This window comes from Lactuca saligna, chromosome 3, assembly GCF_052625555.1.
Source record: "Lactuca saligna cultivar CGN05327 chromosome 3, ASM5262555v1, whole genome shotgun sequence".
Taxonomy (NCBI): domain Eukaryota; kingdom Viridiplantae; phylum Streptophyta; class Magnoliopsida; order Asterales; family Asteraceae; genus Lactuca; species Lactuca saligna.
Window position 1 is genome coordinate 4,769,736 of NC_136419.1, and position 13,993 is coordinate 4,783,728.

General features: G+C 32.8%; 2 protein-coding genes across 3 annotated transcripts; both read right to left on the reverse strand.

Moving 5' to 3' along the window:
• Positions 1 to 4,228: 4,228 nt before the first annotated feature.
• Positions 4,229 to 5,907, reverse strand: LOC145034292 (uncharacterized). Its single transcript, XM_078982672.1, has 3 exons — positions 5,653 to 5,907; positions 4,819 to 4,934; positions 4,229 to 4,716 (listed from the first exon to the last, which is right to left on the reverse strand). Exons 1-3 carry the CDS (start codon positions 5,785 to 5,787, stop codon positions 4,371 to 4,373), a joined length of 597 nt encoding a protein of 198 aa, XP_078838798.1. The 5' UTR covers positions 5,788 to 5,907; the 3' UTR covers positions 4,229 to 4,370.
• A 347-nt stretch (positions 5,908 to 6,254) lies between these two features.
• LOC145034291 (YTH family protein) lies at positions 6,255 to 9,493 on the reverse strand. Of its 2 annotated transcripts, XM_078982669.1 has the most exons (9): positions 9,344 to 9,493; positions 8,559 to 8,648; positions 7,915 to 8,135; positions 7,571 to 7,822; positions 7,397 to 7,473; positions 6,945 to 7,308; positions 6,799 to 6,858; positions 6,651 to 6,712; positions 6,255 to 6,565 (listed from the first exon to the last, which is right to left on the reverse strand). In XM_078982669.1, the coding sequence occupies exons 2-9, from the start codon at positions 8,632 to 8,634 to the stop codon at positions 6,502 to 6,504; spliced, it is 1,176 nt and encodes a 391-aa protein (XP_078838795.1). In that variant the 5' UTR covers positions 8,635 to 8,648; positions 9,344 to 9,493; the 3' UTR covers positions 6,255 to 6,501. The 2 variants fall into 2 exon arrangements, with proteins under 2 accessions (XP_078838795.1, XP_078838797.1); XM_078982671.1 differs by lacking the exon at positions 9,344 to 9,493 and having other exon boundaries at positions 7,915 to 8,148.
• Positions 9,494 to 13,993: the final 4,500 nt, after the last annotated feature.

The following is a 13,993-nucleotide window of genomic DNA, read 5'->3' on the forward strand; positions in this document are numbered from 1 at the left end:
AGAAAAAAAGTAACTAAACACCTGAAGTACAATGACATGGAAGATGAAATCTAAAAGATCAATTAACAATGGTGAATATATACATACGAATCAAATCCGCTATGTGATTGAGAGAAAACTAATCAGCCATTCAGCCCCACCTTGAGCTTCACTGATCCGATGAAACCCTCCTTAGCCTTTACACACAACTTCAGTTGCCTCTGGCTTCAATTGTTTGTGTATACACTTTTGTCCTCCTGTAGGGAAAAAACAACAGAAGTTTAATGATATGAGAGAAAAAAACTAATGTTTAAAACAAAAGGTTAAAATACTACAATCTCTTGTCCGATCATTCAAAAGTATCACTTCTTAGTGTCTTGGCAATTTTCCACGGTACTTTCTGTTTAAATAAGCATGAAAAAAACATTAATTATAAACATTAACATTTATCAAATGCTAATACATTATTCTTAAGGTCAAATCCATGAAACAGTGCGTTATATTGTGCTCACTGCTAAAACATGTTCTTGTGTGCTCAAGACAATATCACAGGTCCATCCAAAGATTGTAGCTTAATTTTCACTCTTTCTCAAACCTCACCATTCCTATCTTAAAAAGTCTTCCAACACATGCATTATAGTAATCAAAGTACAAACAACCATCGCATTAATAAGTATAAGTTTTTACATGTGTTCAATTATTGTATATTGACACCAAAAATAGTTATAACAAAAGATAGAAGACATGACTCAAAACAACTCCGTCTTCTATCTCAAAAGCTCGGGGAGTACCTGTCTACTGATTCCCTGAGAATACAAGTAATTTGAAAAGAGAGTATCAACATAAAGTTGAGTGATTGCATAAATATTTATGTTTAAAAGTATGTTTTTTGTTTCTTGAATGTAACCTGTTCCAAAAAATCCTATATTTACTGTTGTATAAGAAAAGTAGTTTTAATCACATAAAACCGATCTGTTTGTAAACCAGTGTTCTCTATTTGTATTCTTTTGTATAACCTGTAAAAGTGAGTGTGTCTAGCTTCACCAACTGTTAATGTAAACTGAGATATAATACTGTAAAACTGTATTTTAGTAAACTGGCACTTTGAAAATGTACTCATGTTTAGTTAATTATACACTAACCGTATTGTTAATATCTTGTTAATGGGTTATTATAACCATACTAATATTAGATGGTCTGAAACAACGCTTTGAAGGCATTAAAAACTGTTGATAACAACTGTAACTCATAGGCGTGTATGACCAGCTGTAGCTAGCAGTCTAAGTGCGGGGTTGTCAATCCCAATATAGATCTATACACACTTGTTTCAATCCCCGACTGGAGATTCTGGTTATAATGTCAAGACTTTAACTATGTTGTTTAAATGAATTAAACAACCTGAATCTATTGACTCATAAGAAGCATATAAACGTTACGTGTATAATTGAAGTGAAAACCCAATCATTCTGAAATAAATGTTTGAGAGTATGCTCTTGAACTTAACATGTATTTGAAAAATGTATACCCTTGATTAGTTTTGAATCAAACCATTGTTCTTGTTAAATGGTGTACTCCAGTATACTTGGTTCGTGAATTAATGTTCTATGAATCATAAAGTATACATATTATAATTTATATGTACTTTCTGAATTGATACTAACTCTTCATGAATGCAACCTCTTGCTCGATATGTTACAAAGGGTATTAAAATTGAATGAAATAACCTTTATATTTATATACATATACAAATATATATATATATATATATATATATATATATATATATATATATATATATATATATATATATATATATATATAAATATATATATAACTAAAATTTAAACGACAGTCGGACAAATAACCCATACTCTAAGCCCACATCTAAACAAGGAAAATGAAATAAAGTGAGTTATCAGTCTGAAGCCCTTTAAATTATATATATATATATATATATATATATATATATATATATATATATATATATATATATATATATATGGAAAAATATAAGTTTATAAATTCATTTAAAGAATTTAACATCTTGAAATACTTTTGGTGACTTGATGTCATTTGAACACAATTTAAAACCATTTGATTTGATGACAATTGAAATCCATTTTGGTAAGATATTTTGAAACCATTTGCTTGTAACAGAAAATCCTTGTGTTAAACTTGTACCCCCCCCCCCCCTCCCCCCTCTTAAAACTATAAAAACTATGAAAATACGTGATGATGAACTCACCTTTTAAAGGATGATTCGGTTGATGATTTGATATAGGACGTTTACTTCCACAAGTGTAATCTCGTAGTAAAACAAGTCCTATATAGCAATTTGTATAGCATATATGCAACCAAATAGCTAATATAATCATAGGAATGATTAAAAACTGGACTAATTTGTAAGTATAACTTACATATAGGAGTGTTAGAAGCTAAAATGGAGGCTGAATGGTGTTCACGGTCAGAAGGGGTGTTCACGGCCCAAGAACATGAAGGGTTCATGGCCCTATGTTCTTGATGAATGAAGAACACTTGCTGATCCTAAGCAAGTTTCTAAGAAGATTTAAAGGTTTTCAGATGGGTGTTCTTTATGTTCTTCGCGTGTTCTTCGTGAAAACTAGTGAAATTAATGGATTTCAGCCTAGTATAAGAAGATTGAAGGATGTTATTGAAGTGATAATAAGATCAAGAAATGATACCTATTAGATGTTATGAAGAACTAGTGATTAATACTTAATATGATGACAAAGGATGAATTTAGTATTATTTAAGGGGAGAGGTTGCTCTTGGCTGATGATACTTGAGAGAAAAAGATTGAAATTTTGTTTCAAAGTGTAGAAATGGGCTAAAAGTCGGATGAAATCTATATATATGTGAGAGTTCACGGTCCGAAGGGGTTCACGGTCGTGAACCTTGTTTGCGGCCCTAATGCGTTTTGCGAGATTGCGGTCCGAAGCCGTTCACCGCCTCGTTCACGGTCCGAGGGTTTTCGCCCCTCGTTCATGGCTAATGTCGGTTGCAAGGCTGTTGTCCGAAGGGAAAGAAAGAATGGTCTTCGGACTTCAAAATTTCACCTCTTAAACATATAACACTTATAAAACATTAATCAATCATTTAAGATAGAATAAGATTTAAGTTGACTTTAGTTGACCCAAGTTTGACTTTGGTTGACTAGGATTGACTTTACAAGAAGAAAATAACAGGATGTTACAATATTTTACATATTTTTCATCTATTGGTGTTGTTTTAAAGTTATGTATAATTTTAGGTAGAGTTTTTCCCTTCATGTTGTTTTACCCACAAAAGGGTTGAAAATGCTTCTTGATTTGAGGCAATGTATTTTAGTGTAGTTTCTTTTAACATTTCACTTTTATTTTTTTCTATTATAACATTGTATCTTTAAATTTTTACCATGTATGATGATTATATTTTTATCGATCCCCACTACCAATTTCAATAATGTATCTTCTTTTTTACCCATAAAATTATTAGTAAAAATGTCTAAATATGTTGCTATTTTGAGTAAGTCATTATAAGTAAGTGAACTTAAACTTTAAAAAACATATTATATAAAAGCGGTTATTGTTCAATCTCCCGCCGCAACGTGCGGCTTAAAAACCTCGTTTCTTACATCACACTTTATTACTATCGATAAAGGTGAATTTTTTTAATTAAAATTAACATGACTAATCCTGAATATGGTTAAGTCAACTTTCGTTTAATTGTGTATTACAAGTTTACAACATCCTATTTCATTTACCTCCACTACAACATTAAACTTTTTCTTACTAAATGCCTTCTACTTTAAAAAATCAAACTACATCAATGTACTTCTGTTTTTGTCTTATTAGAACATTATTCATCCAAAAATTAACCCCTATTATAGAAATGAAAAATGCTTTGTATATAAAGGACATTGTCAACTTGGTAGATTTTAAAATTACAATGTTCTTAACAACAAGAAGCAAAAGTAGGATGCTATAATAAATAAATCAACAAAAGTATGTTGCCATTTCACAAACAAATATATACTTCGGATCAAAATACAATTAACTTTCTTGAGAAATCTGACCGTCATGCTTTACATAATTATGCATCAAATATATATATATATATATATATATATATATATATATATATATATATATATATATATATATATATTCAACAGTTTTTGACATAAAAAATTAAAAAAAAAAAAAAAAAGTATGTTGCTAACTTGCTATTTAGATTCTACTTCAAAAAATAAGACGCTAAAACAAGTGATTGAATTAACATAAAATGGGCAATAGTTGATTTTTTTAGTTTTTTATCTAAAACTGGATGCTATAAAATCCATGGTTGATAAAGTGTAAATGTTGTTAGCAGCAATTAGAAAATTTTAAACGTTAACAAAACCCAGGGGGTGCTTCGGGGTCTTCATCACTACCATCATCGCCTTCATCTTTACCTGTAGAAAATCCATATCCAGGTGGTGAACTTGGATCCACAGTATCCTTCTCCAATACTTGTTTTGATTGATGGAGTGTTTCTTTTTCTTCTTGTTGTTGTTGTTGGGGTAAGTTGATGTCAATTTGATTGTTTTCTATCCGGGTTCGTTTTGGGTCGGGATTTGGTGTTGAGAGTTTGTTGTAAACTGATTTTACGGTTTCTGTGATCTCGGTTTTGATGTCGCCATCGGGTGATCGGATTATTTCCCAAAGCCCGTTGGAAATTTGTTCGTTTACTCTGTCCCTATAATTATAAATTAAAACTGGAATTTAATATTTGTAAATAAAAATAATGTAGAAAAATAAAAAAATAAAAAATGTGGGAAACGGGAAGAAAAGTACCCACCCGACTTCCTGATGGATGGTATCGGATAGTTGACGAGGCTTCATGTTCTCAGATCCAGGGCGGTTAAGCGCCACCGACTGCTTCACCATTGACACAATGCTCTTTCGCAACTCTTCCTGCCACCAAACACACACACACACACACAATTCACAAACCAAAAACCAAAAACCTCCATTAACTGTCTGTTACTAATATTTCTATATACACCCACACATTCATAATTGAGAGGCACATCGAATACATCATACATGCATTTGTAGATCCAAAACTCCACTTATGAGCTTTCAAATCTTCAAAAACACTCAAATCTGTTGATAAAACTCCTACTCGCCTCAAGTTTGGTGATGAACGTCCACTTTTTTTATATATATTAAAACTAAGCAAGGAGGTTGGGTCTGTCTCCAGAGTCCAATCTCCATACTTTACCTCCTCATTTGTTTTGTACATTAGCAACAATGTCCTTAGAACTGAATTTATAAAGTCTACAACATCTTTCACCCTCTGATTGCCCTTTCCATGTTACATATTAGTGTGCCATGTTCACCTATTTATTAATTTAATTATACCAGTGTAGTGTAGGTTCGAAATTGCTGGCCAATTTTTCAACTCTGGATGTGAAAACCTAGTGGTATTCAGAGAAGCATAAATGGCATGGATTTTTCCGCAAAGCAAAGCAGAATTGTGGAAGTCAAACATCACAAAAAAAAAAAATTAATTAATTATTACAACTAACACTACTGAAGCGTATGAAGTTACCAAATGAAGCCCTAATTAACGAGTTATATTTGCAAAGAGAGAGAGAGAGAAAGAAATTGAATCTAAATAGAGACTCACGTTTTCCTTAAGCTTGCGGATAATCTTGAGACGGAGGCGATCGAAATCTCCGTCATCCTTCAACTTGGAAATTAGATCGTTGCAGCTGATCGTATGGTTTACACCGCCGTTGCCGTTGCCGTTGCCGTTTTCCATTTATATTTAAAATGAAATGTAAATCGCGTAGTCAATGTTATTTATATTTTTCCCTTCGGCCTTTGGGTATATGTAAAAAGTAAAAACGACGAAGCCAAAGCTACTCATAACTCATCAATTAAACCTTACAGTCCTACAGCGAACGCATATGGACTATAAAACTATGTATTGTCTTGGTACACTCCCAAGGTCATTTTTAAAATTGCCAAACAGGTCAAAATTAAAAGCTTTAGATATGGTTCTAATCTATAGATAATTTTAATTTTTTTCAAATTCATAGTTTTTTTTTTTTTTTTTTTTTTTTAAAGTTAGTATAAGTATATTTAATACCAGTTGAACCAATATACTAAACGATAAGGTCAACAAAACTCAGTTGGTCAAGCAGTGGATCGATATGAGACAAGGAGTATCAGCGCTTCCAAACACTATTTTTCATGAGGAAGATTTAGTAGCTTTTACGCAATCAATAACAAAATTACACTTATGGATGATCCATTTTTCGGACCAACTCCAACGTCATAAAAATAGACATATAGCAACAGTGTTGACATATTTATTTACATGTTAGGTTTACAGATGATATGAAAAGTAGAGATATAGCTAGTAACCAAGAGTACAACATCATATAACTAACTTCTTGGGTGTCTATCTATCTTCCATTTGACACGTACATACTAGCAAATGAAATTAAAACCACAACTAAATCCATTCTAGTCATTTACGATGATGACGATGATGGTGATGCCGACTTCTCTTCCTTGACCGTGAATGCGAATCACTACACCAAAAAATGATAAAACACTCATTGCAGTAAATCCTTAACTTTTTTTATTAATAAATAAATAAATAAAATGTATACTTACGACTCATCATCGTGCTCTTTGCTAATGGATGAGTCTCGACTTTTTTTACTAGGCTCTTTCACCTGTCCAAATCCATCATCAATAATCATTTTTCTAAAACTAATTTTATAAATATATACTCTTGACAAATTTAAGTTTACTGACTGACCAGTTGACGTGGCATTCTTTTGCCACCTCTGGCATGGGCTTCCAGGTACTCTTCATATGTCTGCATCAGTAAAAAACACCCCAATTATGATTATGAACATCATCATGATTTACAATAATCGGTTTATTAAACGGATTTAACCTTACCATTTCGAGGATATCATCATCAGTAATAGCATTATTATTATTATTATTATGATTATGATTATTAGCATGTCCTCCTCCGTTCCTTTCTGCACACAAATCCCAATCATCACATACCAAGGATTTATCACCAACCATGTCCACATTTTTGTTCATAAAACTAGTTTCTTCTGTGTTATGATTATGAAATCCCCCTTGTTGTCTTTGATGAAATCTACTTGCTTCTGATTCATGCTGATACACCATTGAAGGGTACATCATAGGTGCTGCTGCTATATGCATCGGGGTGGGGCCCACCGCCACCTCACATTCCTCATCTTCTAAACCATAATAACTCGGTGCCAATATATCCATGTTAAACGCGTAACTGCATAAATTTTTTTTTTTTTTTTTAAAATCATATAAGTTACCAACCTAAAAGAATAACTAAAGGTGCATCAAAACAAAATTAAAACCTAGTCTGATTTTCATCCAAACAATTTTCCCCATCAATCAGCTCACACAGAGCTTCTCCAATATCTTGAGGTAACTCCTGAAACAAATAATATATATTATCAAAGTCAAAGTGTCACACATGATAGAATTAGAATGTAAGAATGGTAATATGGTATGAAGAAATGTCATAATACCTGGCAATCTCTACTGATTTTAACAGGTTTGTATTGATTCAAAGGATTCTTTAAATGAAGTGTCTTCTGGAAAGGCAAGTCTTGTAACCGAAGCCATTTAACCTTAAAACTGCGACCCCATGGTTTGCTTCCACCATGTCCATGGCTCCAAACATTGTCCCTTCTCCACCCAACAGATGACATCATCTGGGCATACCCTTGAAAGAAACCACTCATATTCACACTAAATATTAATATCACCTTACCAGAATTCTGCAAGATTAAGTGCAAGTGTCATCTACTAGAAGTAGAAGTAGATGGTTTGCAAAAAGATACACACACAAAACAAAGGGAAATGAAGTTACATGATAGGCTTCTTCTAAGATGGGTTCATTCATCACTTGGGTAGCCCAAATTCCTCTCTGGATTGATAGTTGGATATTATCATGGTTTAAACTCTTTATGATGAAATATCTTGATTTACTCCTTTTATTTGCATTTGAGGTTCCTACTTGTTCACAAGAATGGTCTTGATCTTCTGCCCCAGAACGATATGCATCCTTTTCTACTTTGTCATTTGGGCTTTCTATAACAACATTCTAACCCATTCATTTTAACTACTAAAAGAATCATTCATTCAACAACTGATACCATAAATGATGCTTGTTAATGTTATTCATACATAATATGATATCTACTGTTTGCAAAAAAGAAATGAATAACTAACATCAATACATATTTCACTTCCAAGTTCAGGTAATCATAAAGCCTAAATAACAACTCAACAATGTTCAAGTTTTACACTTTACTAATTCCACATATAGTAAGTGCAACTTGGGGTCCCACCACAAGTAAAGTTCAAAAATAAGATTCTTTGTAGAAGTTATTTAATGTTAGTTAGTTCTAATACCTAATGTAAACCAAACTATGACTCTGATAATACACTATTTTTATGTATAAAATGACAAGACATTATTTAAACAGTTTTCCCAGGACTAGGGATCACTACCTTGATTGTTCTTAATCTCTACATCAGGCTTCCATTCAGTCACTGAAGAATCAACTACAGAATTATCAACAGACATGGTCTCGTTCTTGCCTGTATCATAAAGAAAGAAGAGCATGTGTTAACAAATATAAGATGAGTTAACATGGATGCCAACAACAGCAAGAAGCAGAAATCCAATAAATTAATTTGTTAGGAACAATAAGTGAACAGGTTAACATCCACAGCATAATTTTAAAAGCTACTAAAATTGCTAGTGAAATGAACACTTTAGATTCTTTAACAACACCACGAAAGAAGATGCCCTGTATATTTAATGTTGTTTAACATCACATGCAAATCCAGCCATCACCTTTCTTAACCTATCCAAAACCATATACTATTAGAAAGCCAACCTTGCAAAACGCCTTTTCTTGAACAACCATGTCTTATATCTAGTCCATTTTCGCATTTCACTTGTATGCATACAGAACAACGTTTTTTTCTAGGCAAACCTTAGTCCAATTCCTATTCTACCAATGTATTCATCCACAAAACAAATTCAACGGAAACAACTTGTAAGCCCTAAATTGATGCTAAGTGTAGCCCATCGACACGCATGTAGATACTAAAAAGGCCTATATAACCGAGAGGTAATCTTAGTTGACAGCATTGGAAGTAAAAGCGCGACTCAAATTGCAGCGACAAACACCAAATTCATCAAAGTTCGCATATAAACAACCTACTGATACAGCGAATGTGATGTAAATTAAGAAATAAAATCCACGACATTAACAATAAATCAGTACCTTTTAGAAAGAACGATAATCCTCAGGGGAGAGTAGTTTCGATAGTGCGTGTAGATAAGCTGTGCCCTAATTTCCCCGGAAAAGCCCCCTTTGGGCCAACTTCTGGTTTTCGGCTTTCCGTTGCCGTGGTCCAAAAGCTTTTCAACAATTCAACTAAAATTTAAATAATAAATAAATTAAAAAAACAATATGAATATCAACATTTTCTACCAAAACATTTACTTAAATAATTTTAAATTTCTTGTAAATATAAAATATAAAATATAAAATATGTAATATATTTAAGTCTTAATACGACATGATATCACTTAAACGAATATGGGTGGAATTAACGTCGTTATAAGTCGGTGTGTAGGTATGGCAAGGATTAATTAATAAACAAGTTTCAGTTGTGGCAATTCCACTAGGATGCTATCCCCATTCTTCGAATATCTTTGTGAAACAATAAATGGTTGCCAAGTATTTCAACCATATTTACAACGCTAACCATTAATTTTTTTAGGCAATGAGTAAACCAATACAATGATGGTTTGTTTTTATTCATTTGTTTTAAGTTGAACCGAACAAATAAACGAACATAGACACATAAACAAACAAGCGAATTTTCTTGTTTGTATTTGGTTGTTTAAAAAAATATATTGTTTGTATTTGTTGTGTTGGTACTAAGGAACATAAATGAATATACACAAACCACGTAAAATAATAAAAAAAATAAACATAATCGCACACAAATGAATGTAAACATCCAATAATAAAAAAAAGGTTTGTAAGTGTGAACGTCCTTCCTTATAGCTCATGTAATCATTTTAAATTTGAGGCTTGTAGCCTTTTATTATGTTGGCTTATTCATACTTTATAAAATTGGTCGTTATAAATTAACCAAATGAGGGAATAACATAAACGAATATAAACTCACAAGTGTAATGAAGATAAATGAAAGTAAATGATCATAAACAAATGGATATAAAACAAATTAATATATATATATATATATATATATATATATATATATATATATATATATATATATATATATATATATAAAGATATCTCACTATTTCTAAAAATAGATTGAATATAATAATATTTTTTTTAATACGTTCAAATCATTAAGCTAATAGTACAAGTAGTCATCAATAAAATAATATTAAATTTTAACCTGTATTTTAAATCCTTATATTTCTCAACAAAATCTATCTCATTCCTTGAATTTCGGATAATTCAAAATTTGAAACCATCAGAAAATACATGTTGATTCAAATATCCCTCCTGCAGATAGCTCTTTCTTAACAAGTTTTTATTTTAATCCATACTTATAATTGATTTCATCATTTTTAACTTTTTGTATTTTTATTCTATAAATATATTGGGTGAAAGCTTTATTATATCAGGTTTGTTCCTAAAAAGGTTTTTACTATGTTTCTTTAATGTGTTGGCTTTGCATGTTCAAAGAACTTAACCAAGAGGGCCAGTTAGAGCATTGTATTATCATTAGTTTGTATATTTTGGCATCTTACTTTTGCAATAAAGAACGCTTAAACACAAGATTTGATATGATTAAGGTAGTTTGTATATTTTTCATCTTGTTTAGTCAAAAAAATGAAACCTTTTTCATCATTGGTCCTTATAATATCAAGTTTCATCACATCGACTTCCTAATTACAGTGATTATTGTCCTTATTATAAGGTTCTATATAGATTTTGTTCAATATTTTAAGGTATCGAGAACCTAAATCAATATGAATCCTTGAATTACATACCATCGTTGAAAATGTTTTAATTTGTGACCAAACTTGGTTTAAAATCACAATGAACAAGTTGACACCTGATTATTTTGGCCATCTCAAAGGCCTATTTATCAACTTTTGAATCACAACACCTGATATTCTAAAGGTTTATTTTTATAAACTATTATTTATATATTTTAGCATTTTACTTAGTAGGACATTAAATTACTAAAGGAATTAAGGAAAACGAGAAAAAAATGACGATAAACAGTACAAGTGGTTTGGGTATGTATAAATGGAAGTAATAACAATTTAGGGGGTGTTTGGCAAAAAAAAACTTATTGCTTATTAGTTTATTAGTTTATAAGTTAAGAAGTAAGTGTAGGGTAACTTGTGACATCCCCAAAATCACGGCCAGAAAAAACCGGTTTTGTTTATGCTTTATAAAAATCAGAGTACTTTTTTTCATAATAATGTTGCGGAATTTGTTCCCAGAAAAATACGATAAATACGTTATTAAAACATTTTCGAAGAAACGTATTTTATTTATGTTAAAACGTTTGGGATGTCATCGTCAATACAGAAACATAAGCATAAACGGAACTTACATTTATTTACACTAGTGATCTACATCTCTTTAATCTCTCAGTGTAATGTGACTTCATATCAACACCTGTGATGTAAATAAACTGAGTGGGTCAGGTTGGGAAACCTGGTGAGTACATAGGTTTTCAACCCACAATAATATAATCATTATGTTTAAACAATCAAACAATCAACCCAATTACCCATCCACATTATCTTCTTTACTCTTAAGGGTCTACCCTAAGAATCAGCTACTCCTTGTTAATTCATTCCTAAGGATCATCCTAAGGAATCGGCACGAAATTCATCGTTGCCAGGGTTTACTCAACGGGCACTAAGTCTATAGCTGTCAGGGTTTGCTCAACAGGCACTAAATCCATAGTTGCCAGGGCTATTTCGTTTATCGACATTATCCACTCGCAATATGTGTCAGTGGGTTTTTAGAGTACACCGGTGAACACATCGTTCACAGCACCTACAGGTTGTGAGCCTGCTAGTGTTCCACTGGACTGTCTAGAATAGTTCGTGGTTGTCATCCATACTCTGCTGAATGATGGGACCATCATTTGGGAAAAAGGCTTCTCACATTATCCACCTCTCACCCTCACCTCACGGTCTATTTCACCTCTCAAATCATCATCCAACTTATATTTCATCTATTACATCTACCCATGTCTTACCCCAACATTTTTGTAGATATAAAATACATATAAAGTTTAAATCATATAAAACATGTATGAAATCGTTCATCCAGCATAGATAGCAAGTATTCAAATAATATGCACACATAGCACGTAATTTATATAAAATACTTCATATCTATGTGTAAGCTGAAAGTAACTATGCACTCACCTGAAAGGTGGTGATTCAGCACTCGGACAACGCTTCGATACTCTCAAAATGGTTTTCCTTCGATAAAACCTAGTAACAATACCACTAGGGTTTAGTCTAACGGTAACCGCGATAATTTAATTAGTCTGACTATTATTATTATTATATAAGCATTAATAACACTCAATATAACTCATAATAATAGCTCAAATAATTATTTTAAGGGCCTAATAACATTCCTATAATTATTTGATAGCTATATTAAAAATTGCGTAAGCATAGCACACTTACAGCGAATTTTATCGAAAATCGGAACTTAATTGGAGCAGCGTTTCGAAACCGAAATACCCTTTTTCTCGGGACTCCGGGAGCCTCGGGGCTTCCCTCGGGAGATAGGGGTTCACCTAGACTTTAGGGAGGGTTCAAAACCCTATAGAGAGAAAGTAGTGAGAGAAGAAATGAAGAAAGGTGTGAATTTTTCGGAAGGGTTCGCACCCTATTTATAGGCCAGAGGACCTCGAATTACGCTGGGCGTACCGAGCTGCGTACGCGGGGCGTATGTGAGGGCTACGTGTCCGAATCCGAAGACCAGACCGTGATCCGCAAGCTACGGCCCTGATCGAGCCACGTCATCACCCATTGCACCAGCTTCGCAAATTCGAGTTACAACTTCAAAAATTCGTAACTTTCGCATACGACCTCCGCTTCTGACGTTCTTTATATCCACGTGAAGGTGGGAACATACTCTACAACTTTCGTTTAGACTCCGTCAGCTAATTTTGACTCGATTTTAAATTTTGTATTATTAACAGGCCGGGACAGGAGTGGTCCGTTAAATCCTCATAACTTCTTCATCCGACGTCCGTTTTTGCCCATCTTTTTCTCATTACGCTACTATTAACGAGATCTTCGATTCTTGTTTAGGTTGTGTCGGCTAAAAACTGCTCGATCTAACCTTCGAATTTCGGATTGTACACTGCTAATCCGAAACTTCGAAAAATCATAACTTCTTCATACGAAGTCAGATTTGGGCGTTCTTTTTATCAATGTTCTTAGTTTAACATATTCTAAGACTTTAGTTTAGATCGCTAAGGCTAAATCTCGCTCTATCGTAAATTCACTATTTACGCTTCCCGGTATCGTGTCGGTTCTGTCGCGAAACTTCAACATGTCATAATTTCTTCGTTATAACTCGGATTTCGGCGTTCTTTATATGTACAAAAACCTTGAGACATATTCTAAAACTTGGTTAAGATTATTTATTCTAAATAATCATTTGTAGAAAAGTCGTTTTCGACACTTATTGCCTCTAAATTGACTAGCCCGGATCTACGGGCGTTACAATTATCTCCCCCTTAGGATGATTACGTCTCGGAATCATCAACGAAAAAGGGCTCACATGATGACTCCATTCGTTATCTATTCATCCTAAGTCATAGCTTCGATGTTTCTTCGAACGAGTATCTAACTCTTAGACTCCTTGACTTAGGGCTGGCAATTCTCGACA